The following is a 26,620-nucleotide window of genomic DNA, read 5'->3' on the forward strand; positions in this document are numbered from 1 at the left end:
TGCAAGAAGCACTGAGGAGCGAAGTTAATATAAACAAATCATAAATAAAATCATCTAAAACATGTCTGAAAAAGAGGAAAATCAAATGCAATTTGTGGAGATGATTAAAAAGAATCTGAGCCGTTGCCTTCTTTACAGCTGGAACAACACAAAGCTGCGTTACATTAATTTAGTGCAGGAAGTAAACTTTTAAATTATATTACGCATCAGTAGCTGCATTTCAAACTGCTGCTGCAAAAAAAAAAGAAGAAGAAGAAATGGACAGGCTGCAAGCTTTTTACTTCCCGAGCCTCTCCAGTAGTCTATGATCCACTCTTATCTCAGCGCCTCTATGCTTTAGCTCAGCTCATTTACATAATCTCAAACACTGAAGAGGGCCAAAGAAGAACAAAGTTACAAACAAGATTAGGGCGATTTTATTTGTTCCTATGGTTGAGCGCCAATTGTTTCTCCAGGAGTGTTTAAGGTCACTAAGAGGATTTGAAGCTCGTTTCATATCAGTGATCTTTTTGAGGGAATTAAATCAACAATGCTTTTTCTCTCTCTCCCTCTCTCCATATTTAGCAACAGGCTTGTATGTGTGTGTGTGTGTGTGTGTGTGTGTGTGTGTGTGTGTGTGTGTGTGTGTGTGTGTGTGTGTGTGTGAGTGTGTGTGCGTGCGTGCGTGTGTGTATGTGCGTGCGTGTGTACAACCGAGCCCTGCAGGGCAGGAGAGGGGGAGAGGGATTGTAAATCCTGCAAAGAGTAAACAGAGGAGTGGAAGTTCAGTGCTGGAGCTCGGTGACATGCGGTCCTGGTGCACCTTTAGGATGTGACATGCAGTGGATCTTTAGCCTGCTGATTGTCCCAGTAGTGTTTTCCTTGAAATGGATCCTCTCCCCCCCCACCCCTAATGAATCCAAACGCAGCTGGCCATGTCCCACACGGACACCGAGAGCTTTAACCCTAAACTGACCTCAATTTGACACCACCAGATGAAATTTTACCGCCTGTTAATGCCATCCTCTGATTTTTTTTTCTCTTCATATATACGCATAAGAGTTGTGTGTGCACCTGAGAAGGGTCGCAACGTGAAAGCCACTTGAGAGAAATCTAAAACTCCTTAAAAGCTGTAATTGTCTGATCGGTGTCCTCCTGGAATTATCTGGCTTGTAAACGCGGCCAGATTATAAGCAAAGGGAGTTTAAGTTGGCACAGGTCTTGTTTATGAGCGAAATTAATTTGAATTACCTATTGAGTGAATGATGATTAAAATGAAATTAGAAAATTAAACACCGACTCGTGTAATGTCGCATCAAAAGCTGTTATTAGGCGAAATTAACCCATTTCGCAACCTAAACGTTGTTAATGATGATGTCTTGTGTGTATGGCTTCCATTAATTACTCAAATAAATAGTTCACAAAAGAAGGAGTTTTAAAATGTCCACGTCGTTAGTAGGAGTCGTTGCTGGAAGTTTTATAGGGAAGGATGTGTTTCTGTGGAGCCGTACATTGGACACGCATAATTAGCTTCTGCTATTTTCACGCGCTCTTCGGGTGTTTACATCACTCTCCTCGGGGGCAAATCACATATTTCCAAAATAAATGCGAAATAAAATGCGGTAACATTGCAAGATATGGAAGTATGTATATTTAACAATTCGCTGCAGCGTTTGGGTTTTTAGGATACTCTATCGTTTAAACATACATATGAGAATATGTTATATATTTTTTTTTTATAGTCGAGCCTCAAAACTTTCCCTTTACTGCACCGTGAAATGACGCGCGTTCACAACAAAGCTGCAGATACAGTATATAAGGTGCATACTACTTACCGTGGTTGTCCAAAGGAGGAGGATGAAAGAAAAAAAAAAGGCAAGCGTGAGCGCACAAATCAATGTGAACGATAGTATTTAGCTTATGAAAATATCAGTCTTCAATAGCAGAGTCTTCCGGGCTGGTTGTGTTTACAGAGTGTAAGAGAGACTTGGAGACGGTGAATGCCTTGGCTCTCTGCGCACCGCTCTGCAGCTCCTTCCCGGGGTATTGCACGTTGAAATGTCCACACAGCCGTTTGTCAAACCCTGCAGTCCTACACTTCCCACCCACCCCCCTTTATGCCAACAAACATAACTGTTGTCACGGTTTCATTTATTGAATCGTTTTCCTTGGAAAAAAAAAGAAGAAGAAGAAGAAAAAAGAACAGCTATTTCTGTAATCGACCTCATCAACTCTGTTTGCTATTTTGTTTGTTGGGAGAGTTTATTGACCCTCCAACAGTAGCCACAGCCCATGTCCCTGAGCGTGTGTCTACCTTAATCCTAACCATGTGAATAATTAATTTCCACCATCAAAAATGTCACGGAGCCATAAATGGAGTCTTTATGTGAGAACCTATCAATACAGCCATGATGCCATATTAGCATTGATGGAGCTAAATATTAAAGGGGATAGATGGCCTGCTTCTGTTTTGTGCGTAAAAGTGCTCAGGCTCCAAAAAGGGCTTCACTGCAATCGATGGCCAGAGCGTTGCTCCTCCTCTAAACTTCAATCTCCTCACATGATTGATGATCTTGGGGAGCTTTGATAATTGACTACTCTGAGGTAAGGCACGGATTACTATCAAGAGAGGGGATTGGACGAAAGAAAAATTACTTTCTCTACAAAAGCTTTTTTTTTTTTCCCCCTTTTGGAAAAGTTCATTCTGGGCTTAGAGGGGTGCTGCATGTCGTTTAATTTGCTAAAAAGAGCAGTGCAATAATTAGCTATAAGATTAGGAGGTATTACTGTGATATTAGGCACACCGGCTTATAACCACAAAACAGATAACAAGTAAGCGTCATGCTCATATATTAAATACAGCATTCACATAAGATGTCCTGAAGATGTTTTTTTATAATATTTAGTTTAACTTCTATCATTGACTGTAAGGATGGATAAAAGTTCAAATATTTGTGTCTTTTGTTAATGTTACATTTTACCGTGCGTAAAGTGTGCATGCGTCATGCGTAAATATGCTTTACAATAAACGTCTTCTTTTTTTTATTACCATAAACCATGATTCATGTAGTTTAATTCAGTCAGAGTTGTGTTTGATTGTACTCAGAGGAGCTGCAGCCGAAGTGTCCGCGCTGGTAAACCTTCCTCATTGTGCCTTCTCTGCTTTTTCTTTAGGACTCTTCACGGCGAAAAGGAATTGGGTGGGAGTTTGGAGCTGTGTTGGTTTGGCTTTTACCCCCAGTGTGGAGTTGAAGCCGTCCCTGTGCTTCGCATACACTCTGCATATCACAAGATTTGGTCTCTCCTCTCTCTTTTCTGGAGCTGCTGTAGGACTGGCTATGGCCACCGCTACTTCCGGGATCCGTCATTTCATTCGCCCACCGCTCAGCGCTGCGAACTGACTCTGTTTCTATAAGCAAGCTAGCAGCCAACCTGCCAACACTCGCTGACACTCACTCATCTCAGTCTCGCCAGATAGACGAAATACCTACGGGGGAAAGAAAGGAGAGATCTGAATCGCAGTCTCTTAATTTCTACTGCTTTTTTCTTTTTTTTTTTTTTTACAGTGATAATAAAACAAGATAGCGATCTGGAGGCATTAAAGGAGACGCGGACTTGCGGGATGAAAACGGACTAAAAAGATTCGTCCTTCTCTTGAACATCATCACCAACCGTCATTCATTCATTACCTTGACAACCTCTGGCTTTGATTGACAGCTGGAGTGGCAAAAAGCCATGAGACACGACAGTTTAGTTACATGCAGGTTGTTGATGGGCCGATTGTAACCTTCACTTTGGCGCATTTTTTTTCTTTTTTTAAGAGGAAAGAGGGAAAACGAGAAAAATTGCAAAACTCCCTGATGCTACGATTTCAACTGAACCACACTGGCGAATAGGAGAAGTCGCAAAGTTGGTTGAAAAAGGAATCTTGCCTCTAAATCACTTTCTAAACGGGACTGGGATATTAAATATACGACAGATTCAGGAGTTTATTGGAGCGCAGCCTGATGGCGCAAAGGGTAGGTTTTAAATCTCCTACACTTACCTGTTCAAATCCACTGTAGGGAGGCACTCGTATCGATAACCTCTTGTCGGCTGGTGGCAAATTCACAAAGTATTCATATCAAAGCCGCTATATTTGACATTTTTGCAGCGCCCCTGCTCTTCAAGCAAAGTGACAGCCTCTGCTTTTACCGACAGCCTCCACGACAGTCGTGGATCAGTTTCACAGGAGACTCCAAACTAATTCGTTCTTTTCACCCTCCAAACTCTCTTTCGTGCAGCACCTCAGTTATAATGTTTTTGGTAATGACAAACCGTTTCATCAGATAGAATGTATAACACTTTTTTCTGCCCTGGCTGCAGCGCATTTTCAAAGCTTATTAGGTCCTCCTTTTGCGTGTATTCCAAATGAGACGGCATGCTTTTTGTACTTTTCACATTTGTTTAAAAAGTAACCGGGCAACCCGCTGACTTTTGCTCTGATTTTTGTTATTCCCAGTACGATGAGCTGGCCCACTACGGTGGGATGGACGGAGTCTCGGCGTCGATGTACGGGGACCCACATGCTCCCCGGCCGCTTCCCCAGGTCCACCACCTGAACCACGGACCGCCGCTGCACGCCAGCCAGCACTACGGAGCCCACGCTCCGCATCCAAACGTTATGCCCACCAGCATGGGCTCTGCTGTCAACGACGTTTTAAAGAGGGATAAAGATCAAATTTACGGGTAAGGTTTGTATGAACCGAACAGGCGTGCAATTATTTTCCCCCAAAATTCTCAGCTTTTCATTAAGTTAGTTTTATTGGAGTTCCTCTCCCACCACTAAATTCAAATAGTGTTTTGTGCGGGACTGACCGCAGTTTTGGAGCTCTATTGTTGGTCAGGGGAGTCCTGTTGATGTGTAATTTTATACGCATTGTACAAGGCATCGTGAAGCCTGCAGTAAGTAAGAGTAAGCCTCGAGCTTCCAATACAAGCTATACAATAATATGGAAGCTCTCTGTGCACAGTCCAAGCTCTAAAGTCACAGACTGCATGGAAATATAATTAAAAAAAAGTATTTTCAACATCACAACAATTGCTCCACGTTGTAAAGTCTGCTTTAATATCACAGCCTAATATTGTTTGCCTATCCTTTAAAAAGGTCTGGACTCATTTAAACGTCCTCGTTGCTGCCTGCAAAAAACTTCTCAAATGTTTTGTAAAATATTGTTTACAGTAACACACACAGCGCGTTACAACGCACAGTGTGTCTTTATAATTATACGTGCGTCACCTTATTTTCAAACAATGAAATGTATGACATCAATGACATTTAGACGTTCTTAAGGATTATTACAAAACTTAAAAAAAAAAAAAAAAATGTTTCCAGACATTGCTCACACATACACAGAAAGTGCTATAATCCACAGTGTATCATTATAATCTGGGATGTAGTGCAGAGTAAATCCTGTTCATCTCTTTAACTCACGTTTTCAGACGCTTACCTTTATTTTTTTTTATACTGACACAAATCTAAATGACACAAATAAAGAAACTATAAAGCCAGTTTTATGAAGTTAAGTTTGTTGTAGAAATAGCATTTTATTCTGAAATTATAAATTAGCTTTTAAAAGTAATTGTGGTGACTGTTTGTCTCATGATGTTGATTGAACAGTAGTTAGACTTAGCCTATTTTTAATCACCTCCGTTTCACTTTTGAAGCTATAGTAAACTCCTCGGTGCTCCAGTAGCCTACGTCTGTAGTGTAACTCTGCAAAAATATTATTTCATTTCAAGACTATAATTTCTCTAAACCCCCACTAACTGCTGTAAAGTGTGTCAGTGTTGTTTTTTGTTGTTGTTGGGTTTTGTCGACTTCTCAGCCGTTTCTAGTTTGCACTGCAAAAAATGTCAGTCTCAACAAGTCGATTCGCAACATATTGACTCTAAAATCCTTAAATTCCCCCAAAACGAGGAGTAAAATATTCCAGATGCGTGTTCCAACTTAAAACAGCTTCTAAAAAAGAATCTAGAATCCAGATTGGATTGTTTTAGTTGTTGTCTGCCTTATTTTAAAACGCGGTCGTGTGTCTGGACAGAAGTGTGTAGAAACTACAGCATGATAAAAGTAAAATGATCCCATCCAAATGTGTTATATTTATATATATATAGAGAATTTGTAGGGGCCGACAGATATGCAGGTTGATTGGACATTTTTTGCAGTGGGCATTGTGGAGCCGGTGTGCTGCTTGTACTCAGGCTGTGTTTCCCCTCTTGCAGTCACCCTTTATTCCCACTGCTCGCGCTGGTTTTTGAGAAGTGCGAGTTGGCGACGTGTACTCCGAGGGAGCCCGGCGTAGCAGGCGGCGATGTCTGCTCCTCAGACTCCTTCAATGAGGACATTGCAGTCTTTGCCAAACAGGTCAATTTCGAAATATTAAAAATAAATATGTTGGATGTTGTGGCTGCGTCAGGGCACATAGTTTAATGCCTGCTTTATATTTTCTTTTCTTTTTTGCAATAAAACTTTCTTTTGATATGATTAATAAATAGTGTGTGTTCTCTGCAGAATTTCCACTTAAAAACACAAGCTCATTTATGAGAATTGTTTGTATTATAGGAATAGACAACACATTTCATGCCAAACTAACTTTGACATTTGGTGTATTATTTTAGGTCCGAGCAGAAAAACCTTTATTTTCATCAAATCCAGAGTTGGACAATTTGGTAAGCGCACACTTTGACCTCTCTTGTCTCTCAATAACTGCCGCTTCGGCGCGGTTCTACTCTGCTTTGTTTTGGTATACTCTGGAGTGTCCGCCTCATCACACAGTAAACATGTGAACGTATGATTTAAACTCCCGCATAGATGTCAGGTCAGTTTTGAAGTGAAGCTGTGTGACCACATTTGCCGCTGTCAGTGCTCAGTCTTCCCTTCTAACTGACCCAGCTGACCGTTGCGTGATGACCAATTAGATTGTGAAATTCAGCTTCCTGTTAAGAGTTAAAAAAAATAAAAAATATAAATATATATATATATATATATATATATTATTTTTTTTTTTTTGCTCTTGCTGACTTTAGGGCACTCCATAGAGTTATGACGGGCGGATTATCACATAATACTGTACAAGTGTAAAGAAATGTGAATCCTGTACATTTTGTGATGTGAACTGTGTTTATTTTGCCCTTTTTTCAGATGATACAAGCCATACAAGTATTACGATTTCACCTCTTGGAATTAGAAAAGGTAAATATGATCATTCTTTATAAATTGAGATTTGACGCATGACGCCGTGCACCTGCACCAATGAAACTGATATTATTTAACGTACTTCAATGTTCAGTGCAGTGCTGTAGGCTAGTTATTAGCAGATATAAAAAATAAAAATAAAAAAATATATAAACCAGCATTGGGAGAAAGTTTCCGGTTTATCATTTTCATAAAATATGCTATTTTATTTAGCCAGCTATTTCTGTGACTATTGATAAAATATGCTGGAGCCTGTTTGCTCACGTTGCACGTTGTTATCGATCCGCAGATTTAGTTTCAACTGCTCATTATTCCACCAGCTGACGGCATGCTGTTTATTTTTTGTCGTTCAACTTGTTGCTCCAGTCCCAGGAGAATAATAAGCACTGCAACAATTTCACTATTGTTTCCTCGACGCCGATAATGCCCCTTAATTGGAGTTATTCTTGGACTGGCTGAAGCGTTTCCCCATCCTGAAAAAAAGGTGTTTTCTTCCTTTTTTTTCTATAGGTGCACGAGCTCTGCGACAATTTTTGCCACCGGTACATCAGTTGTTTGAAAGGAAAAATGCCAATAGATCTAGTTATTGACGAACGGGATGGCAGCTCAAAATCAGATCACGAAGAGCTCTCGGGATCGTCGACTAACCTCGCAGATCATGTAAGTAACAGAATTATATTCATAAGTAATGTGCTGTTTGGGTCCGTGTCTGTATGTCTATTGCTACTGATAGAGAACACTGGGCATTTGTATATATTTTATTTATTTTTTAAAACACAATGCATATGAATAATCGGCTTGGTTTAAGATAATCAGATTTGTTTGATGTGTCTCATAATGCCAACTTTTGGGCTATGTCGCCTGTGTTCAGTGTGTGACCCTGCTGTGCCATCAGTAAATAGAGCATGCTCTGTTCTGCAAGGAAAATGTGCCGATCGATGTTCTAAGGTCAAAAGCTAGATGTGATACAATAGACTGAGTTATTGTTTTAGTCTTTTGATTAGGGGCAGTCATGTGTGCATAATGTGTCCGTGCTTGCTTGTGTGCTCGAGGATGGATTGTGTGTGTGTGTGTGTGCGCGCGCGCGCGCGCATATTAGAGGGTGCGCTTGTGCAAATTGCTGTCGTGCATTATGGAGAGTTGAGAAAAAAAAAAGAGGCAAATTATCTGTTACGCAGGTTTAACGTTAAAGCAGGGTATCAGCGGTAAGCTTTAGCTTTAGGCCAATATTTAAAAAGAAAAGGGCTTTATATTTGGGGCTGTGGGAGCTGGATATGGCCTGTGCGTAAAGCTGTGGATTTTGCTGCAGAGGTGGAGAAAGTGGTAGCCTATTGAAATAGATCTCAGAGCTAAAGGCTTACCATCAATGTCAAGTTCACAAGGCATCTGATGGTTCGTCTGGAGGACTTCCATTGCTGTTGATGTTAATGTGTTTAATTGTTTCGTATTGATTGCCGTGTGGTTTGCTCTGCAGTGGCTCTCTCCTCTGTTCCCCATTTTATGGCTGGAGGCTCCATAATGCTGAATTCAATTATATGCACCTGAAGTACAGTAGCTTTAAATTTGAAGATCGATTCCCTGGTTTAAATCATGCATTTTCGGTGTAATAAACACAGGCTCTCCCCGCGATATGGATTGAGCTGACAGTGTATTATTGAGTTGATATCGGGTGAATTATTGCTACTTGCATGTCTGTGATAAAGCTAATGTTTTGGTGGGGGTAAAAATGAGCGGGCTATTGCACGTATACGTGACTAGTTAATATCGGTGTAGCACAAGGCCAAGCCTATTAGGAATTAAAGCAGATTTAAGTGTTATGCAAAGTCATTGCGCTACATCTGTTGGGTCTGGCTGTAGGCCTAATAGCAGTGCATTCCCTTTGAAAGCCCGTCGCGTTTACATGGCCACGCAGTGCACCGCACAAGGTGAATTAAAACATAGATAGACCGAAGATGCCGATGTTGGTTTGAGAAACGGTCAAAACGGCAATATTGTGGTCCTCCAACACAAGTGTAGAAATGAGGCATGCTGTTGTTTATATTGTAGAGATTAGATAAACTAGCCTGTTTAGTTTCATGGCAGATGGTTGATACTCAAGCCAATTTCCATTGGTACCTCCAGTGCTCCCTGACACCAGCTTTGTCATCAGTCCACTTGTGAGAAATATTTTGATAATTAGAAAATTAGATATGCCAATAAAGCAAATCAGGAGCAGCAATAAACAAAGAAGGTTGCGACAAGCCATTTATCTTGAAGTCATTTGGACTGACCACCTCATTAGGTGTTTAAGTTTTGAGGGATTTATTTCACTTCTGTGGCACCAGTGAACTTTTTACTATATCAAACTGCTGGGCTGAATTTGACAAAAGCAGAAGAGAGTTTTTACCCACCTTGTTAGCTTTTAGAGCTCTGTCTGTGCTGAGAGTGATTTTAATCATGGCTGAGTAGCTACATGTTATGGAAACATACACACGCTTATAGTTATTGTTTTCATAAATAAAATACAATGCGTGTGAGAGCATGTGTGCACCTCATAAGGGTTTAGTAGAAAATAATATTTGCAGAAAGTGAAACCATTGAGGTGAAAATGTGCACTGTGCCGTCATGATCTTTGTAGTAAATAGTTAACTTCTTCAGCAGTAATTTCCCTGTCTAATTGAAAGGGGTCCAGCTTTTCATGCCTAAAATGTGTTTTGAATATTGGAAACAATGCCTAAAATGCATTTGGCTGCAAGACTGTGCCGCTGGATGGAAAACAATTTCTGCCCTACTTTTAAATTTTTAATTTTTAATTTAATTCGTTTGTATTTGGCTTTATTTTATTATTCATTTCTGTCCTCACTTCTCATTGAGGAGAGGGAGGCGGTTTGATAGTTAGATATGCTAATTTATTTAGTTAGAATCTCTCACGTCCATTTTTCTTTGCTTTGATATGCATTTTTAATATATAGCCCTGGGCTACATCTCATTTGGTGAAAGTTGGTTTTTCTGGAGATGATGAGGCTCTTCACTGAGAAGAAGGCGGCACATTGAGCTTGTTTGTATGTGTGTGTGTGTGTTTGTGTTTGTGTGTGTGTGTGTGTGTGTGTGTGTTTCCTTCCTTTTTTTTACCTCTTTCTGTTTCCCTCCTCTCCCTTCTTCATACCTGACAGCTGAGCATAATAAGCACAGTTTTATTTACACTTGAATGCAGCATTGTCTTAGAGATGATTGGATTATAGTATAGTGAGAGCTGGATGAGGCCTTGCTGACACTGTTGATTTCCCTTATTCGCTTGCGGTGACTATCTCAACCATGTAGCCCACCCAAGGCTTCCTAACTCATTGCCCCTCCTCAGATCAACCCCATCCCAATTAAAAGAAAGGAAAAAAAGATGTATTACACATGAAGGGTGATGGGGAAGAGAGAAAAAAACAACACAGAGAGCGGTGTAGATTTGTAAACGGTTGATACAGTGTGTGCTTGTCAATGGTTTGCTCTCTTGTCTTTTAATTAATGAATACAATTTATGTCTATTCTGTGCTACATCCAATTAGGGAGGCAAATAGAATTAACAGTGTCTGAATATTATCTGTTCTAATGAATTAGCCTTTGTGTCTTCTCGTGCTATTGTGCCGCTTCTCCAGGAAAGCTTACATATTAGCAGAGGGCTTTTCATTTCCTCCATGCATATGCATTAAGCTTTTGAAACTTTCTTTGGATTTTGGATTTCTGCATAGTTTCAGATTTGTTACAGAGAAAGTGTGTAGGATTTGCAGGTCCTGGTGCTTTGTTTTAGAGAGCTGTCCTCAGGGAGTGATAGTGGTTCCCATAGAGGTTATGGCGTAGCTTATCTTGACCCTGCATGGCTGGAAAGGGAAAAAAAAGGGGAAAAAAGCTTTCTGTTTACATTTGATTCTCTGGTACAGTCTCTGGGCGCTGTAGACCATTGGTCAAACATAGTGATGTCACAGGTTCGATCAAGTAATAGCAATAGTTCATCTTGTGCCCATGCAGTGATTTACTGTGTGCATCAGCAGATATGGGTGCTCAGTAATGTCCTGTTTCTGTATGTCAGTATGCAGGGTGCGGGGCATACACAGGCTCTCTGCCTGTGGACAGAGAGCCCTCGGGCCGAGCCGGCCTGCTGAACCGTGGAATTTCTCAGTTTTGGAGGTGTTCTAATTCAACTAGCTTTGTTCTCCTCAGGGACCGACCCCCCCACCCCTTCTTGTAAAAAACAGTGCAGCGTTGACTTGGACTGCTCTGTCTGTTCCACACAATTGTTTTGTGATGGGGGGATGTCTGGGCTTACATTTCCTATTTGATTAGTGTTCAGAGGCAGGGCCCTGTTGGCAGGCATATCTAATCATCGCTACCGCGGCTTGAGAGAGAGGCTATAGGCTCACTTGTTGCATCTCCCACACACCCCTTCCTTGAACTAAATGCATGCTGTAAATGACTGCAATGAAGAACAGTTGCTGCACAGTCGTTTTAGGATCGTGAGATGCGTGTATGTTGACTGTATTGAAATGCAACATACAGTTCGTTCATTTTAGTACAGGCATACACTTTGTAATTCAATACAACAGCTCCGCCATCAGTTCTACCTTAAACAAAGTTAATAATGTTCAGTTATTGTCGATATAGATGCAAATGTGTAAATTCAATTACATGTTTATTATTTATTAAGGTGTTGTACTGGACTACATGATATTGAGAAGTGGTTAAAAATGTTGACATACATGAAGGGCAAAATATTAGGAACAGCTCTCAATATAACATCATCACTAACTGACCTCAATGCTAAAACATCAAATTTAATCAACACATCTGTGAGTGTCAACAAAAAAAGTTATTATAGCCTTATAAAAATAGACTTTATGGCAGAAAAGTTGGATTAGATTGTACAGGTGTACGTGGTAAAGTGGCCATTGAGTGTATATTTACATATTTTAGGGTTATTTGCTACAAGGAATTACTGCAACTAGATTTATCTATAATGACTTGTGTGTTTTATATTAATACTATTTCATATTTTGGAATAGTCATTTTGATGTGTGTTATGAAGACAGTAAAACAGGTTGTTTTTGTCTCAGAGTAAGTTTTGTAGCTTAAATACAATCACTCAATCTCTGGTGTCTGTTAAAACATGCTAAATTAAGGACTCTTTATAATCTGGATAATTGAGGGTGTTGTAAATTGAGTTGTTCAATAGAGGTGCACCTACACTTTTCTAAAGAGGCTGTGTATAATTATGTGCTCAACCCAACAGAAATGTGTGAAGAGTTTTACTCTGTTTATGCCGTGTAGCAAGATGTGCCTTGAAATGTCAGCTGGCTCGATGATTTACGGGCCCTTGTGTTTCTGGTGTGTCAGCGATTCTGTACATGTTCAGCACAGGATTCCTGTAGCTGCTCTTCGCAGTGGCAGTGCAAGACACACACACACACACACACACACACACACACACACACACACACACACACACACGGCTAGTCGTTCTCAGCCTACCTCACGCTGCTAGTACGCTAACAGATTTCTTCCCTTTCCTCCAGGTTTCAGGGGAATTTGAGGGAAATTCAATGATGCTGCTAAATCAATTTTATCTGAAATTCCTAGGGATGTAGGCAGAGTGCAGTGAGGGAAGTGAGATTGTGCCAGGCAGGTGTTTGTAAATGAGAAACGGGGGACAGGAGCAGAGGAGACGGCAGCATTCTCCTGCTCTCCTGTGGCCTGGCTCCACTACAAGCCTTCCTCCCCATATTGTCTCCTGCTTTTATATTAATTACAACTTGTATTATCAGCTGCCAGTTGCTAACCCCAGCAAATAGACACAGTTGCCCCTAGAGACCATGCTTCTTTTGTATCTTATTCTCTATCTAGTCCTATTGTGTGTGTGTGTGTGTGTGTGTGTGTGTGTGTGTGTGTGTGTGTGTGTGTGTGTGTGTGTGTGTGTGTGTGTGTGTGTGCGTGTGTGTGTGCGCGTATGCGTGCGTTCCCGCCTGCACATGTATGTGCGTTTGCTTGCTAGCCTTTTTTGCTCTTCCTCCTCCTCCTGGTAACACTGCTCTTTAACACAATTAGGCAAGAGCATGGAGTGAACCATGTTTGACTCCTAATTATGCCCAGCTTTAGGGAATAGTCACATGGGCCAGAGGCCTTCTCTTCTCTTTTGCTTCTTCCTTTATTTTTTTCTTCTTCTTTTTTCGAGGACTTCTTTGTGTAGGTTGAAGAAGACTGTTTGGGTGACTTGATTTTTTCCCCCCCAACTTGTTTGAACTTTATCAGACCCATGAGGGTTGTGACAAAATGGTTGTGTGTGTGTTTGTGTTACGCGGTGTCTGGTGATGCACCCTCCGTAGCGCAGAGAGGCACACTAAATTATTCATGGGGAGGAAAGGCTGTTGCTTTTGTCGCCTTGTTGAGCGTGGAAAGTTAACGCTTTTGCTGTGATATTTGTTGTTTTGTTTTGCAGACAGGGTTATGAATGAGAGGTGACTTACATGTATTAAAAAAGGAGAGTGTGCTTCATTAAAGATAGCTACTGCATATGAACTAGGCGTAGTATCTACTGTATTATTATTATTATGTGATATAAAGTGCTGCAGTCTGCTTTTTGCCCATTAAGAAACAAACTAACAAAGCTTTATCTGTATCCATACAGACCAATTAAACCCACAGGGTAGCAAATCACAGCCAAATATTATTCCCTTTAACACCATTAGCTGAGGTGTCGTTGAATTTAATTTAGTGCCAGCACCATTAAAAATGACACATTACTCTGCAATGATAGCTAAATGAAGTCCTATCGATTCAGCTGTTGCATTAAAACTGTGCTGTGGCCATAGCTGTTAAGTGTTGGAGAGAGCAAGAGAGTGTGTGTGTGTGTGTGTGTGTGAGAGCAGGGAGCATAGTTTTGAGGTCTGTCTCGCATCTTGCCGGCAGTGGGAGTCTCGTTGTGAGGAAGTTGAACCCAGTCATTTTCTTCTCTTGGAACAACAACGGAGAGCACTGATCCCAGCTCTGCCTAAATACACTATGTACTCTGGGAGTCTGGGATTTTTACCTCCTTCCCTCCATGTTCCATGTGACGCTGACAGAATTAGCCTGACTTTTCCCACATTACTGATTTGACTCAGCATATGCTGTGTTGAGAACAACAGACAACAGACCTTGTTCCCATGAAGTGTACCATGTGTTGATCAGTGGCCCAGAGCGGGAACACATCACAATCATCCATCCCTCTCAGAGCAGGGACACTTTTCCCTCCGCTCACTCTGGAGGGCTAAAACCCACGCACGGGCTATTGTTCACCCTGTCTTCGTACCCCTCTTCTGAGCAATTCTCCGAGCTCTTTATCTGATTGCCATCCGGTGAACAGCTGACGCTGAGAGGGCCTTGAGTGTAGCGGAGGGTCTGAAGGGCCTTGTGTGTTTCTGTCTGCTGTTTTCAGCTCCGAGCTGTTTGAGAAAACAGCCCTCCTTCCCCAAAAAACTTAGCAGATAAAAGGGCCTCGCTCACAGGCATAGCAGCAGCCGCGCCTCCGCAGCAGAACAAGCAGCAGCACATCAGGAACGCGCACCCAAGGGAGCTCGGCAGCCGCTTGTCTTATATCCTCTTTTTCCCTGCAAACCTACACCAGTCTCCAGGCACTATCCTGTCTGTCCTCCACCAGTACAGCTCACTCTGACTGGGGCACCAAAGCAGGCAGGCAGGCTCCTCTCTGGCGGGAGCTGAGGGAAAAGAAGTTCACCAGGAACTGAAGTTAGACAAAATGGTAAAAACGATCTCTTTCTTGGAATATTCTCTGGCGTGTACGTTTTCCTTCTGCTTTCGTATGTATGTATATGTGTTTATGTGTGTTTGAGGGAGAAGAAAAAAAACCCATAGCGGGAACTGAGAAGTGGGTTGAGGTTTGTGGGAAGCCCTGGTGCAGGCCTGTGTTTGTTTGGCTTGGGCTCTGCTCAAGGGGCCGCTTCTCTCAGGCCCCAGACAACGTTGGGCTTACGTCCGCCAACATTTTGTCATCATGCTCAGGTGACAAGTTAAATTGGGAAAGACTAGCTAGGGTTGTGTGAGCTATGAAGCTGTATTAACTCTATGCGAGAGGCTGTTTGGAGCGTGTATTGGATTGAGCCTGTGTGTCTGAGTGTAGTAAATGACGTGATCCGTCTGTCCCTCTATTACCCGAATGGCAGAGGAAATACCACGTCCAGCCTGCCTTCATGTGGCACTGATAAAGCCTTTCCTGTACAGTAGAAAATCCTGTTTCTCCGTGTGCACCGACAGGGCAGTAGGAATGACCAGGAAAGAGAGGAGGAGAAGGAGAGAAAATGAGCTGTAGAGGGAGGGAAGGGAAAAAAGAAAGACGTCTTAAAAGCTATGAATTTGTTTATGGACATTTCTTTGAAGTTACCCAGCAGAGATTTAACACTTTTTTTTTTTTAGCATGTGTTTGTATATATAAATGTGAGTGTGTGTGCATGTGTGTTTATACTTCTTGCTCTATTATGTCATTAGCATGTGTGCGTAAGTGTATTTTCTTGCAAGCCTCTGTGGGCGTGTGTGTATGTCGGTGTGGGTGTGTACACATTTTTGGCAGATTAGCAGGAGAATCACTGTCATATCTTATTTTCATTTCTGACAGTGGTAATGATTAATGGCGGCTGTGGTGTGTTTGGACTTTTTACCTCTATATTTCTCACTTGACACGGAAGTCTCAATTGGTTATGGTATAAACGAACTCCACTGGGCTCTGCCATATGTGTTTAGACAATTACTCACAAGTGCCCCACTTGCAACGTTCAAAATCAAACGCCACACCAACCGTGCTGCGTTCAGCTCTCATGCATTAATGAAACACTTTGATTACAGTGTTTTGACTTATTGCCAGCTGCTTTAGTGCATTAGTTACTTTCTATTCATCTACCATTCTAGTGGCATGGTTGATTGTCTGCTAGCTGGGGAAATAGGCGATGGGGCTCTTTGCCCTGCCAGGAGAATGTAAGCAGGCCAAGGACCTTTACAGTGCCTGTAGACTCTTACAAATGTCACTCACTTTTCCAGCATACTCATGTGTTCTCTCTCTCTTTCTGTGTCTCTCCCTCTCTACTCCCCCCCCCCCTTCCTGCTCTCTCTGCTCCTGGTTTGCGGTTTGGACGGGGAATGTGGATGGATGCACGGATGGATGGATGGATCCCACGCTCGCTTTCTCTCTTTTTAAACCTCAGAACCCAGCTTCCTGGAGAGACCATGATGACGCCACCTCCACACACTCAGCCGGCACACCGGGGCCCTCCAGCGGGGGACATGCTTCACAGAGCGGTGACAACAGCAGCGAACAAGGTGAGCTAGCACAGAAATGGGCATGCACACTCACACACTGGTACATGCATTCACTTGTGCACTCAAGCATTAACACATAAACATACACACATACAGGCACAAGTCTATGCAGGACATATTAATCATCATACATTGATAGAGTTGCCAACACTCCACTTTAACCCTGTCTAATGGGAGATCTACAGTGAATAGATGGCACATATGTCCCAGTCCCTCCTTTTGCACATTGGATTATCCCGCTTTTTGACTGGCGTCCATGTAAACACATAGTCACACCTAAAAATGAACACGCTTATCCACTGTTACATGCACGCACAAACGCAATCAACAGCCACTGTAATACACCAACCTAGTATAAGGGCTTTCCAAAATGTTGTTATTTAGAGAGATGAACAAAAGCTGGTGATTAATACTATATTTCTGCCAGTTCTTGCTTGCATTTAAACCATATTAACTTTGCTCACACAACAGCCCCTAATTATGTCTCAGTGAGCCTTCTGTTATCTAGTACACGACCTGCCAAACAGCAATAATGCATTTCAAAACAAATGTATTTGGAATTATTACAGATAGTTTGTGCAAGTCACAGCTATCTGCCTTGTATTTTTGTCACGGTCTGTATCAAATTTGACATGTAAATTGTCACAAGCAAGCTGTTAGTTGAATTTAGAGGTGAGGACGAGCATCAATACATTGTGAGGTTAAAATTGTTTATGAAATGCAACTGCTGCCTGAACTAAGAGAACAGATGATGCGCTCTTGGCCTTTCTTTTCTTGTCTTTCCTTGTTTTGAATGCACCACAATCTCCTTTCACTTGCGGCAGAGACAGAGAGAGAGAGAGAGAGAGAGAGAGAGAGAGAGAGAGAGAGAGAGAGAGAGAGAGTGTGTGTGTGTGTGTGTGTGTGTGTGTGTGTTTTGGGTCTCTTTCTGTATCCTGCCCTCTGGCAGTGTCCACGGTTTTGCATGAAATTTCATCACACCATCTACACACACACACACACACACACACACACACACACACACACAAACGTGCTCAACAGCTCACTCACAGTGAGTGAAGGCGCTTGTCGTGTCCCGTTCAAGGCTATCGTTTTGCCGATAAGCGATCAAATGTATCGATGGGAGTGTCTGTGGTGGGGTCGTTTAAATCATCTTCTCCTCTTCAGGCAGAAGCAGCAGTTGAACCATTAATGACCACAGGCTGAGGGCCACATCAGACCTCTGTGGTTAGCTGTGTCAAGACTAGTTGGATCACAGGCTGTTGTCAGGCTAGATGAGCATAGCTAGGTCTTGGCTAAGCAACAGGAAGCGTCTGTTTGACTGTAAGCATAATGAAGGAATGGGGTATAATAATATGACACTTAATTGATCCTGATGGGGATAATTCTATTATTCTGCTTTTGGTTGCCCCCTACATGATGAGGAAAGCAAAGGGACAGTTGCAGAAAGAGAAGAAAAAGAGAGAGAGAGAGAGAGAGAGAGAAAGAAATGAGAAAATTAGGTGTTGGATTTTTTGACATGGAAGTCATAATATTACTTAGAAACACTGTAAGATTGCAGGTCAACAGACAGAGCATAGGTGGAGTTCTTGCAGTCATCGTTGCAATTGCAAGTAGCATGGGAGATGAAGACTGCAGGAACAACAGAGAGAGAGGAGGGGGGATGAGAGAAAGAAGTGCACTGCCTATTGATTATTTTACACACATAAGTACAAGTGACCTGTAATCCACAGAGCACTTATCGACTCCTCTCCCCACCGTATCCAGTAACAGCGGATCAATACGGGCCAAAGACAGTTACGGTACAGCACCACGCACTGGGCCAAGATAGGCCTGGACTAGATCAGGGCCAGAGCCTGACCTACACTGAAGAGTGCTAAATGCTCGATCTTACATGGTTAAAGCAAAGTAAGCAGCATCGAATAGACGCAGAGATTTAAAAGAAGGCGAAGCAAGAGACGTTGAAGTGCAGAGGTGAAAGAGTAGAGAAGGTGAAAAAGTATGCAGAGTGAGAAAAAAGGGGAAAGAGAAAAAAAGAGAGAGTGAGAGAGGGCAGCTGATTTAATGGTCTAATGAGGCCGTCCTCCAGCCAGTTGTTTTGTGTGAGGCATGCTCTGACCTTTCGCTCCGCTCGGGAGCCCCGCCGCCTCATTTTTCACATTCTTGCAATTACGTTAACGCTTGAAGCGCTCGCTGACTCCCGACTCTGGCCCTTCCATTATGACAGAGCCTTCCCTCCCCAACCTCTCCACCTTTTCCCCCTCCTCTCCTCCACTCCACTCCACGCATGAACTCGCCTCCGATCTCAATACATTTCCACATAAAATCTGTAGTCCATACTCTTGTGTCCACAGAGAAAATATGAAATGTGTGCTTCACTTCAGTAATGGGGTCTTTAACAGCTTGGCCCCTGTTAAAAGGGGTGACGATGTGGATCAGTTGAGGAAGACAGAATAAGATGGGAGTGAGTGAGGGAGAGAGGACGAGAGACCCACAGTGCTTTTTGGGTTTCAGCTTCCAAGAAAAACATCAACTTTCTTCTGCCATCTCCCATCTTAAAAGGTGTGTTGTATGCGTGCCTGTGGCTTGAAAAACATTTACCTCAAAAATTGGTCCAGAAGCGTTTGTCACTGTGTTGAATATGTGACTCCACCCCTCCTAAAAATGGTGAAGCATGTCTCACAGTGACCAGATCCAAATGTTTTCAAGAGTAAAAGAAAATAAAAGTTTGAACTTGTTTCTTCCCTTCCCTTTGGGGTGTACAGAAGAAAAAAGATCAGTATCACTCGCATACATTTTTTTTTTAGTACTGTATATCCAGTGCATACAGGACTCAGGAAGGTCAGAATTCACTTGCACAATCTCTGGCTTGTATCTCAGCATTGAGCATTGTTCTGAACCGATGCCAAAAAACAGTTTAGCAAGTGCACAAATATGTAGTAAACCCAGGTAAAGCACGCTCATAGCTGTGAGTAAAGATTGCCAGTTAAGGTTCTGACACCTATGAGAAAGGTTTCAGAACCCCCCCCGCCCCCTTTCCTGCTCTTAACAGAGTTTTTTTTTTTTCCCTTTTTTCTCAGAATTTCCCTCCCAAAAATACAAAAATATGAATTATCCCCCTCAGGGCAAATTCTGCACTCTCACTTACTGGCTTTTAGAGAGTGACTCCCTATGTTCTAGCTAGATAAACAAATGGGAGATGGTTCAGAAGGTAATGCACAATAACTTCATTGGCCCTGCTCGCACATAATTTTGATTAACAGTCCTTTGGAACTCCTCCAAGCTTATCTAGAAACATCAGAGACATCAGTTGCAGGGAGTTAAAGTTGATGAATGTGCGTGCCTTAAGATAGCAGTCGTTTCCAAGCAGGTGTCCGTAATATGTTAAACACCCAAAGTGTGATGGAGCAGCGTGATGAAATACTCTGCCCACACCAAACACAGTTGAGTCAAATGCACTCAGTCATGAACTGTAAATCCCCAACACTGATTCAGCACGGTAGGTAATGTTTTCCCCTCTTGCTGTATGTGCATATGTGTGTGTCTGAATGTGCGTGCGCATGCCTTAGCTCCAGTCCACACTTGCAATTATTAGCTATGCATGAAGACCGAAATCCACGTTGACATCTTGAGTGGTGAGCAAAGAGGCTTTCTGTACAATTCTACTGTGGATGGAAAAGGCTCAACAGAAGAGAGGAGAAAGCATTTTGTACATTTTCTCAGCAATTGAACAATCCCCATGTTCTGCAGATAGACAGACTCCCTAGAGAGATTGAGAGAGGCAGAGATGGAGAGAAAAGGAGGAAGAGAGGGAGAGCGTGAGTGTTCGGCTCCAAGGGAGCATGCTGCGCTTGATGGTATTGTGGTACATTTGTGTGTGTGTGTCTGTGTGTGTGTGTGTGTGTGTGTGTATCCGTGGGGAGTGTGGTGAGCTCCCTTGGCCCTGGCCAGGGGCCCCACTCAGCAAGGACTTTGTGGTTGAGCTCACCAGAGGGGGGTCATTCCTGGTGGGGACACGACTCTCCGTGTCCGACCAGAGACTCCCAGCATGAACGACGCCTGTTGAATGTGGCATTTTCCAGACCTTTGGCTTTGCTACACTTAGGGCTCAAGAAGACTCAAAAATGAGAGAAGAGAAAGAAAGAATGAAAAAAAATTTAACCACAACAAGAAAGATCAGCAGAAGTGTGTCTGTGTATAGAAAATATATATGTAGTGTGTGTGTGTGGGTGCATGCATGCATGTGCGTGTGTTAGCTGGTTCTCTCTAAGTGCCTGTTAGAGTTTAATTTAGTGTAGTAATTAAAGCTGAACACTGGCCCATAAAACAACAGATAAACAATAAAGCAGACCCAAGCCCTGCTGTTTCATGGCTCTCACTCCCAGCTGTTGGAGCACTGATAATTTTTTACACAGTGCCCCCACCTCACCACAACACAATGCTGAAGCAACAAGGGTGTGTATGTGTTGTAAATGTGTGCCTTGGTATATTTTAGTGCGTGATGGCAGAGGCTGAACAAAAAAAGGCCAAAGAAACACAAACACACAGGATATGTCCACTTCCCCTCTCAAAAGAAAACACAGAGAACCACAGTGTAGCAGAAAGTGTAAGCGGAGTAGTCTGCCCTCGGTAGAAACTTACAAAACCAGCTCAGTGGCAACAGCGATCACATAAACATTACACCAAGTGCCGCCATTCAACCTATAACTTGCAAGATCTTGCCATCAGCGCATGAGTGAACTGCACTTAAAGATATTCCTGCTTAATGAAGATAACAATGCCACAGCGTTTCTCAACACGCTACCGTGTGCCATTTTAGCCTTGTCACTACATGTCAGCCCCATCAGTCAGGTGTCTGTTGTGAAAACAGTACAGTAGGTCTGTCTGATGGTTTGTTGGGAAGGGGCAGGGCCATTGTTGAAAGCCGAGAAGAGTTGCTGTGGAGGGGGAGAAAACACGGTACGGAGGGGATACTTTCATGATCCCATTAGCATAAGAGAGGCTAAATTATTCATGTGGAGTGCTTAATCTATGGGGAAAAGTATAGTTAATGCACATAGTTTTAAAATGGATCTTTCCCTGCCTCTGCTCTAACACCAGATTCTTGCTGGATTCAGCATTCACGGGCATTTACGGGAACGGCTGTCACTCTCCCCTGCACACACACACACACAGACATAATATGTGTGGGCATATGTGCACTCTTGCTTAAGCGCTGCTGCACTTCAAGCTGTTTCAAGGGGCTCTGCTCTCAGGCTCATCCCCGCTCTCCCTCTCTCCATAAGTCCCTTTCTCATCCTCTCTCCCCCTCTCCTTCCATTTATTCCTTCATCTCTCTCTACCTCTCTTTCTCCCCCCCCCCCCACACTCTCTCACCGTCTCCCTCACACTCCTCTCCTCTCTCACCCCTCTCAGTCTCGCTCTCAGTACCGCAGACTGCCTGGCCCTCATCCAAAATGTGATTAAAGAGAATGATCAGCTCCCTCAGCTCCCTCCTTCCTTCCTCCCTTCCGCTCTCTCTCTTCCTTTTTTATGTCTCTCTGTGTTTCTCCTGACCCTGTGTTACGTTCTTAGAGTCTATAGATCATGAGAGAGAAAAAAAACACACATGAAAACAGCGAAAGCAAAGGAACTGTAAAAGGATGCGGGCTGCCAGTACAGTCAGCTCCACTTCCAGTAACATAGTCCTCTACCCACAACATCACCACCACTCCATCCACACTGCAGCTCATGCTTTCTCCTCTTTCCCACTCTTCCTCTTACCGTCTCCTTCTTTCCACTCCTCTTGTTCTCCCTCGGCTCTGGCTGGGGCCTGGTCCCTCTGGTCCGTAATCAGGAACAGGCCCCCGGCGCGACCCGGCCTAACCCAGCGTGGCCTAGCTTGGCCAGGAACTGGGTCCTACACAGCAGGAAAGGCACATTAACTGGGTGAGCCTAATGTGCAAACTAATGTTTGGAGAACATAGGGAAAAAATTACCCAGATTATTCTGACAGCAGTCGAGGAGAATGTCTGTCTGTTTTGCGCCATTAAGGGAAAGCTCGGGGGAGACCTTTTTTTTTTCTTTCTTTCTTTTCTTCTCTTTCTCTGAGAAGCAGATTAAGCTTATCTGGGAGTGAGTTGAGCATAATTAAAAAGCAGAAAGGAAAAGGTGTTGAAGGGAAGTAATCATGATTGAACTACAGTAAAAGGAGGGGAGTGACTTTTTCTCCCTTTTACCCAAAGGCTTGGGCCAAAAACAAAGACAGAGTGCGGTGCTGTTGTATCAGTTCATTATACATTTACACACCCATGTTCCTTGGCTGATTACTCCAGTGCATGTGGTGATGAGGAAGAGTGCACAGAGGTCTGATGTAATATGTCTAAAAGGGATTTGAGCATGTGCCCCCAAGGGGCATTTTCACGTCCATTAATGCTGCCGCCGCTGTATTTTCACAAGGGTGACAGTGCTTCAGTTCTTTAAAGGGAGAGTGTTTTCCCAGGAAATTTTCTGTCTTGTTTCAGCAGGCTAGCCTGAAGGGGGTCAGCCAAGAAGTCACCCTTAAGAGGTGATAATCCAATTGCTCTAGTCCTCACCAGATTTGTTTTCCCCTTATGTGTGTGTGTGTGTGTGTGTGTGTGTGTGTGTGTGTGTGTGTTTGTGTGCGTGTGTTTACAGAGTGTAAGCATGTGTGAATGTAATAGTCATAGAATGGGAAGCAGAGGCAGCAAGATGCCACCGGATTCTTCTGTGTCCAACCCCGGGCCCCATTCTAGATCAGAGAGAGGTTATAGAGGCCAAGTCTGTCAAAGGCACACCTGCAGGGAAACTCCAAAAACCCAGCTTACACAGGCCCGTTTAAGGTGTGCTTATTTGGAGTTTAACCCTGACTTCAAATGTCCTTTCCCTCTCTTCCCCTTTGTGTTTGACCAATGGGCCTTGTGCTCTTTTACTTTCTTTCTTTTCTTCTGCCTCCCTTGGCTCTTTAATCTCCTCCACCACCCCCACCCTCCCAATTCTCCTCCCCCTAATATCCAAACCCCACATCACAGCAAAGGTCCCTCCCAAAAGACAGCAAGCGGTTGAGTAGAGTGGCTTAGCAAGGCCAGCTATAGCTTGTTCACTTGCTGTGTGGTTTTCTCTTGTGTAAACCAGGGTTTACACACTGAAGCATATTTGGAACTGAACAGAGCAGCTATACCCTACAGGTAGTGCTTTAACCATGCTGCCGCCGTCCAAGAGAGTGGGAGGATGATAAAGGAAGTGTGTTACAATCCGAGTTCTTCGTCTCTGCTGCTGATTTTCACGCGCACATCTTTTACGTTTATGCAAAGCTTTAGAGGGCATTATGCAAGATAAGCTCATTTTCTAGTCTGATTCCGACTCTAGTACATGCTTTAAAGCCAAGGGCTGCTTTTTTAGGCATAATAGCAGTATCGTGGTCTCCCAGTTTCCACGTAGCCAGAGTGCTTTTTTCACACCTGATCACTTTTGTTCCCCCATTTTATGGCTATTGGGGAGCAGGCGGAGGTGAGTGATTTGACAGTGGTTAGTGCCATGAGCCCTAATGTTTATTGGAAGCAAGCGTCTAATAATTTTTGATTACCCCAGAGGAGGTATTAGCCATGTTAGTCAGCAAGGATAATTTCTTATTTACATGCCCCAAGCACTGAACACTCTGAAGGAACACTGGGGCTAAATGCGCAACAAAACGAATCAAACATGCCAAACGAGATGCTCCATCCTGGCTGGCTGCAGGGCTGAAGCTGGGAAAACCTTCATTATGCATTTACCATAATTCATTTAGAGGGTTATCAATTTGCAGAATACAGAGAAGATGTTTGGAGGGGGAAGCAAAAACATCATATCAAACGAAGGAAGAGAAAAAGGAACAAGGGAAAGCGAGATGAAAAGGAGTGAGATATTCAGGCATAGCTCAGTGCCTGGATTTTTTTTAAACGTTGTTCCAATTACACACTTTTCCATGTACTGAGGCAGAACTTGCATGTTAAATGCTGCAACCTCCTCTCTTTTACCAGTGTCACGCTCCGCCCCCTAAAAGAGCAGAAGCTGATTTCTTTTTAATGAAAGCCATTTGACACAGGAATTCTCTTCTATAGATTTTTTTTGTTGAGATTGAGGCTGCACAGAGATGTTCTAGTTCAAATATTGCCTTTCTGTTCATTTAGGGTCGCTCTTTGTTTGACTTCTGCCCTGCTTACTCAAGGGCTTCTTGTATCTGTCTCTCAGTGTGAATTTCAGGACAGTTACTACATGTTTTCATTTTTTCTTCTCCTGGCAACACACATACTGAGAGAAGAAAAAGACCTTTAAAAGCATCTTTCCCTCCGCCATCAGGCAAGGATGACTAAGGCTCCATTAGAACAATTGCAGGAAACTTAGGGAGACGGGGAGTGTTCAAAAGAATGAAAGCAGCCAGAAAACACCACTATCTTGTGATAACCAGAGCTTGCTTTCATTATCTAAACACAAAAACCTCCACCTTGGAAAAATTGCACTCATTCCATAGCTTCATTCAAAAATAAAACAATGAAAACAGAGGGGTAGAGAAAAAAAGGGAGACAGAAAAAGAAAAACACATTTAACATTTTCCAAAGTGAGGAGGGGGCCTGCATTGTTTAGTACGAATGCTTACTCCCAGGGATGCAGTCCTTAGACAACTGAGTGTCTGCAGGAGACATCTGTGAAGCCTGACCTTGTGACCCCGGAAAGAATGCTCTTAAGGTGGGGGGAAAACTGCCTTTACCATTGCATCATGGCCTACAGGACAGCCCAGCAGCACAACAAACACAACCGTTACAGAAAATAACAACACAACACACCAACAGTCAATGGAAAAAAGCAGAGTTAAAGTGAGACGAGCAAAAGCGAGAGAATGAGCTACTGTAAACTTAAAGAGAGAGAGAGAGAGAGAGAGAGAGAGAGAGAGAGAGAGAGAGAGAAGAGAGAGAGAGAGAGAGAGAGAGAGAGAGAGAGAAGAAGCAGTGGAGGAAAGGAGGGAGAGAGAGGCAGATAAAATGCACAGAAAACACAGACAGACTTGATCTGAATTCTGCCTCACAGGCCTGGCTGTATCTTACTCCTTTGCCCCCCGTCCCTCCCCCCCTCCCACCCCATGAGCTCATTTTCATCCTTTATGAGTCAAAAGGAAGCCCAGTTGAAAATGAAAGGTTACACAAGCCAGAGCCCAAGCCCTCGGAGTGAGAGAGGAGAAGATCCCTGCTGTAAGGGCCCTGCTGCTATTCAAAGCACCTGCCATTGTGTGGGCGCCCATCCAGGCCTATTGTTGTGCAGAAATTAGTCGTGCTCCCTTTGGCTCCCTTCGGCTCCAGAGGCATGCGGCAGACCCCCTTGTTGTTTTGGGTTCAGATACGTGGTCGGATAGATGCGTGGCCCTGGCTACCATCACCACTGGCTGTGGCCCTTTGCCCTTTCTCCCAAAGCACAGTATCATTCTGCTTTTTTTCCTCATCTACCCTCTGTTGTGCACTTCTCTAGAACACTTTCAGGCCGACATTCCTATAGTTTTCTCTCTCTTTCTTTTGTACTCCTACTCTCCTTTCTCCTTTGGTGTATATGCTTATTGTTCTTCGGAGCACCCTCATTATACCCATGGTTATATTTTAAGGGCCTCTCTCTTTGATTTTGGTCCCGTGGGGAGTGAGTGGTGGGCTGGTGGGAGCTGTAGGGCTGGCCCAGCTCTCCGGGCTCCCCAGCCAGCGTCTTGGAGAGTGGGCTTGGGGGTATTGTTGGGCTGGGCACCGCTGCAGAAGCTCTGGTGCTACGGCTAGTGCAGGGGGTGGATGTGAGGGGAAAATTGAAAAGTCAATAACGAAGGCCTCACAAAAAAAAAGAAAAGAGAGGGTGAAACAAAGGGAGATGGAGAGCTTCAAAAAGCTGAGAGCTATAGAACACAGCTAATTAATAGCATCAGAGGAACAGCTTTTTTTCTTTCTTCTGGAACTTTAATGCTGCATATTAACTTCGAGGCGAGGCGATTAGGAGCTCACATTGTGAGTCAGGTCCATCTCGCTGCCAGGCCAGCCTACAGTGGCCATTTTATATAAGGGTGGATTG

At 43.3% G+C, this 26,620-nt stretch overlaps 1 protein-coding gene across 3 annotated transcripts in view; it reads left to right on the forward strand.

The window, feature by feature from the left end:
• The first annotated feature begins 3,187 nt into the window (after nucleotides 1-3,187).
• The window catches only part of meis2a (Meis homeobox 2a), an 80,713-nt gene continuing 57,280 nt past the window's right edge, over nucleotides 3,188-26,620 (forward strand). For all 3 annotated transcript variants that reach the window (XM_028566088.1, XM_028566090.1, XM_028566089.1), the window contains exons 1-7: nucleotides 3,188-3,998; nucleotides 4,481-4,707; nucleotides 6,244-6,385; nucleotides 6,640-6,690; nucleotides 7,163-7,213; nucleotides 7,727-7,876; nucleotides 16,429-16,543. In XM_028566088.1, coding sequence (XP_028421889.1) covers nucleotides 3,987-3,998; nucleotides 4,481-4,707; nucleotides 6,244-6,385; nucleotides 6,640-6,690; nucleotides 7,163-7,213; nucleotides 7,727-7,876; nucleotides 16,429-16,543 — 748 coding nt within the window. In that variant the 5' untranslated portion in view covers nucleotides 3,188-3,986. The remainder of the gene's footprint in view (nucleotides 3,999-4,480; nucleotides 4,708-6,243; nucleotides 6,386-6,639; nucleotides 6,691-7,162; nucleotides 7,214-7,726; nucleotides 7,877-16,428; nucleotides 16,544-26,620) is intronic.

Source organism: Perca flavescens, chromosome 20, assembly GCF_004354835.1.
Source record: "Perca flavescens isolate YP-PL-M2 chromosome 20, PFLA_1.0, whole genome shotgun sequence".
NCBI lineage: Eukaryota > Metazoa > Chordata > Actinopteri > Perciformes > Percidae > Perca > Perca flavescens.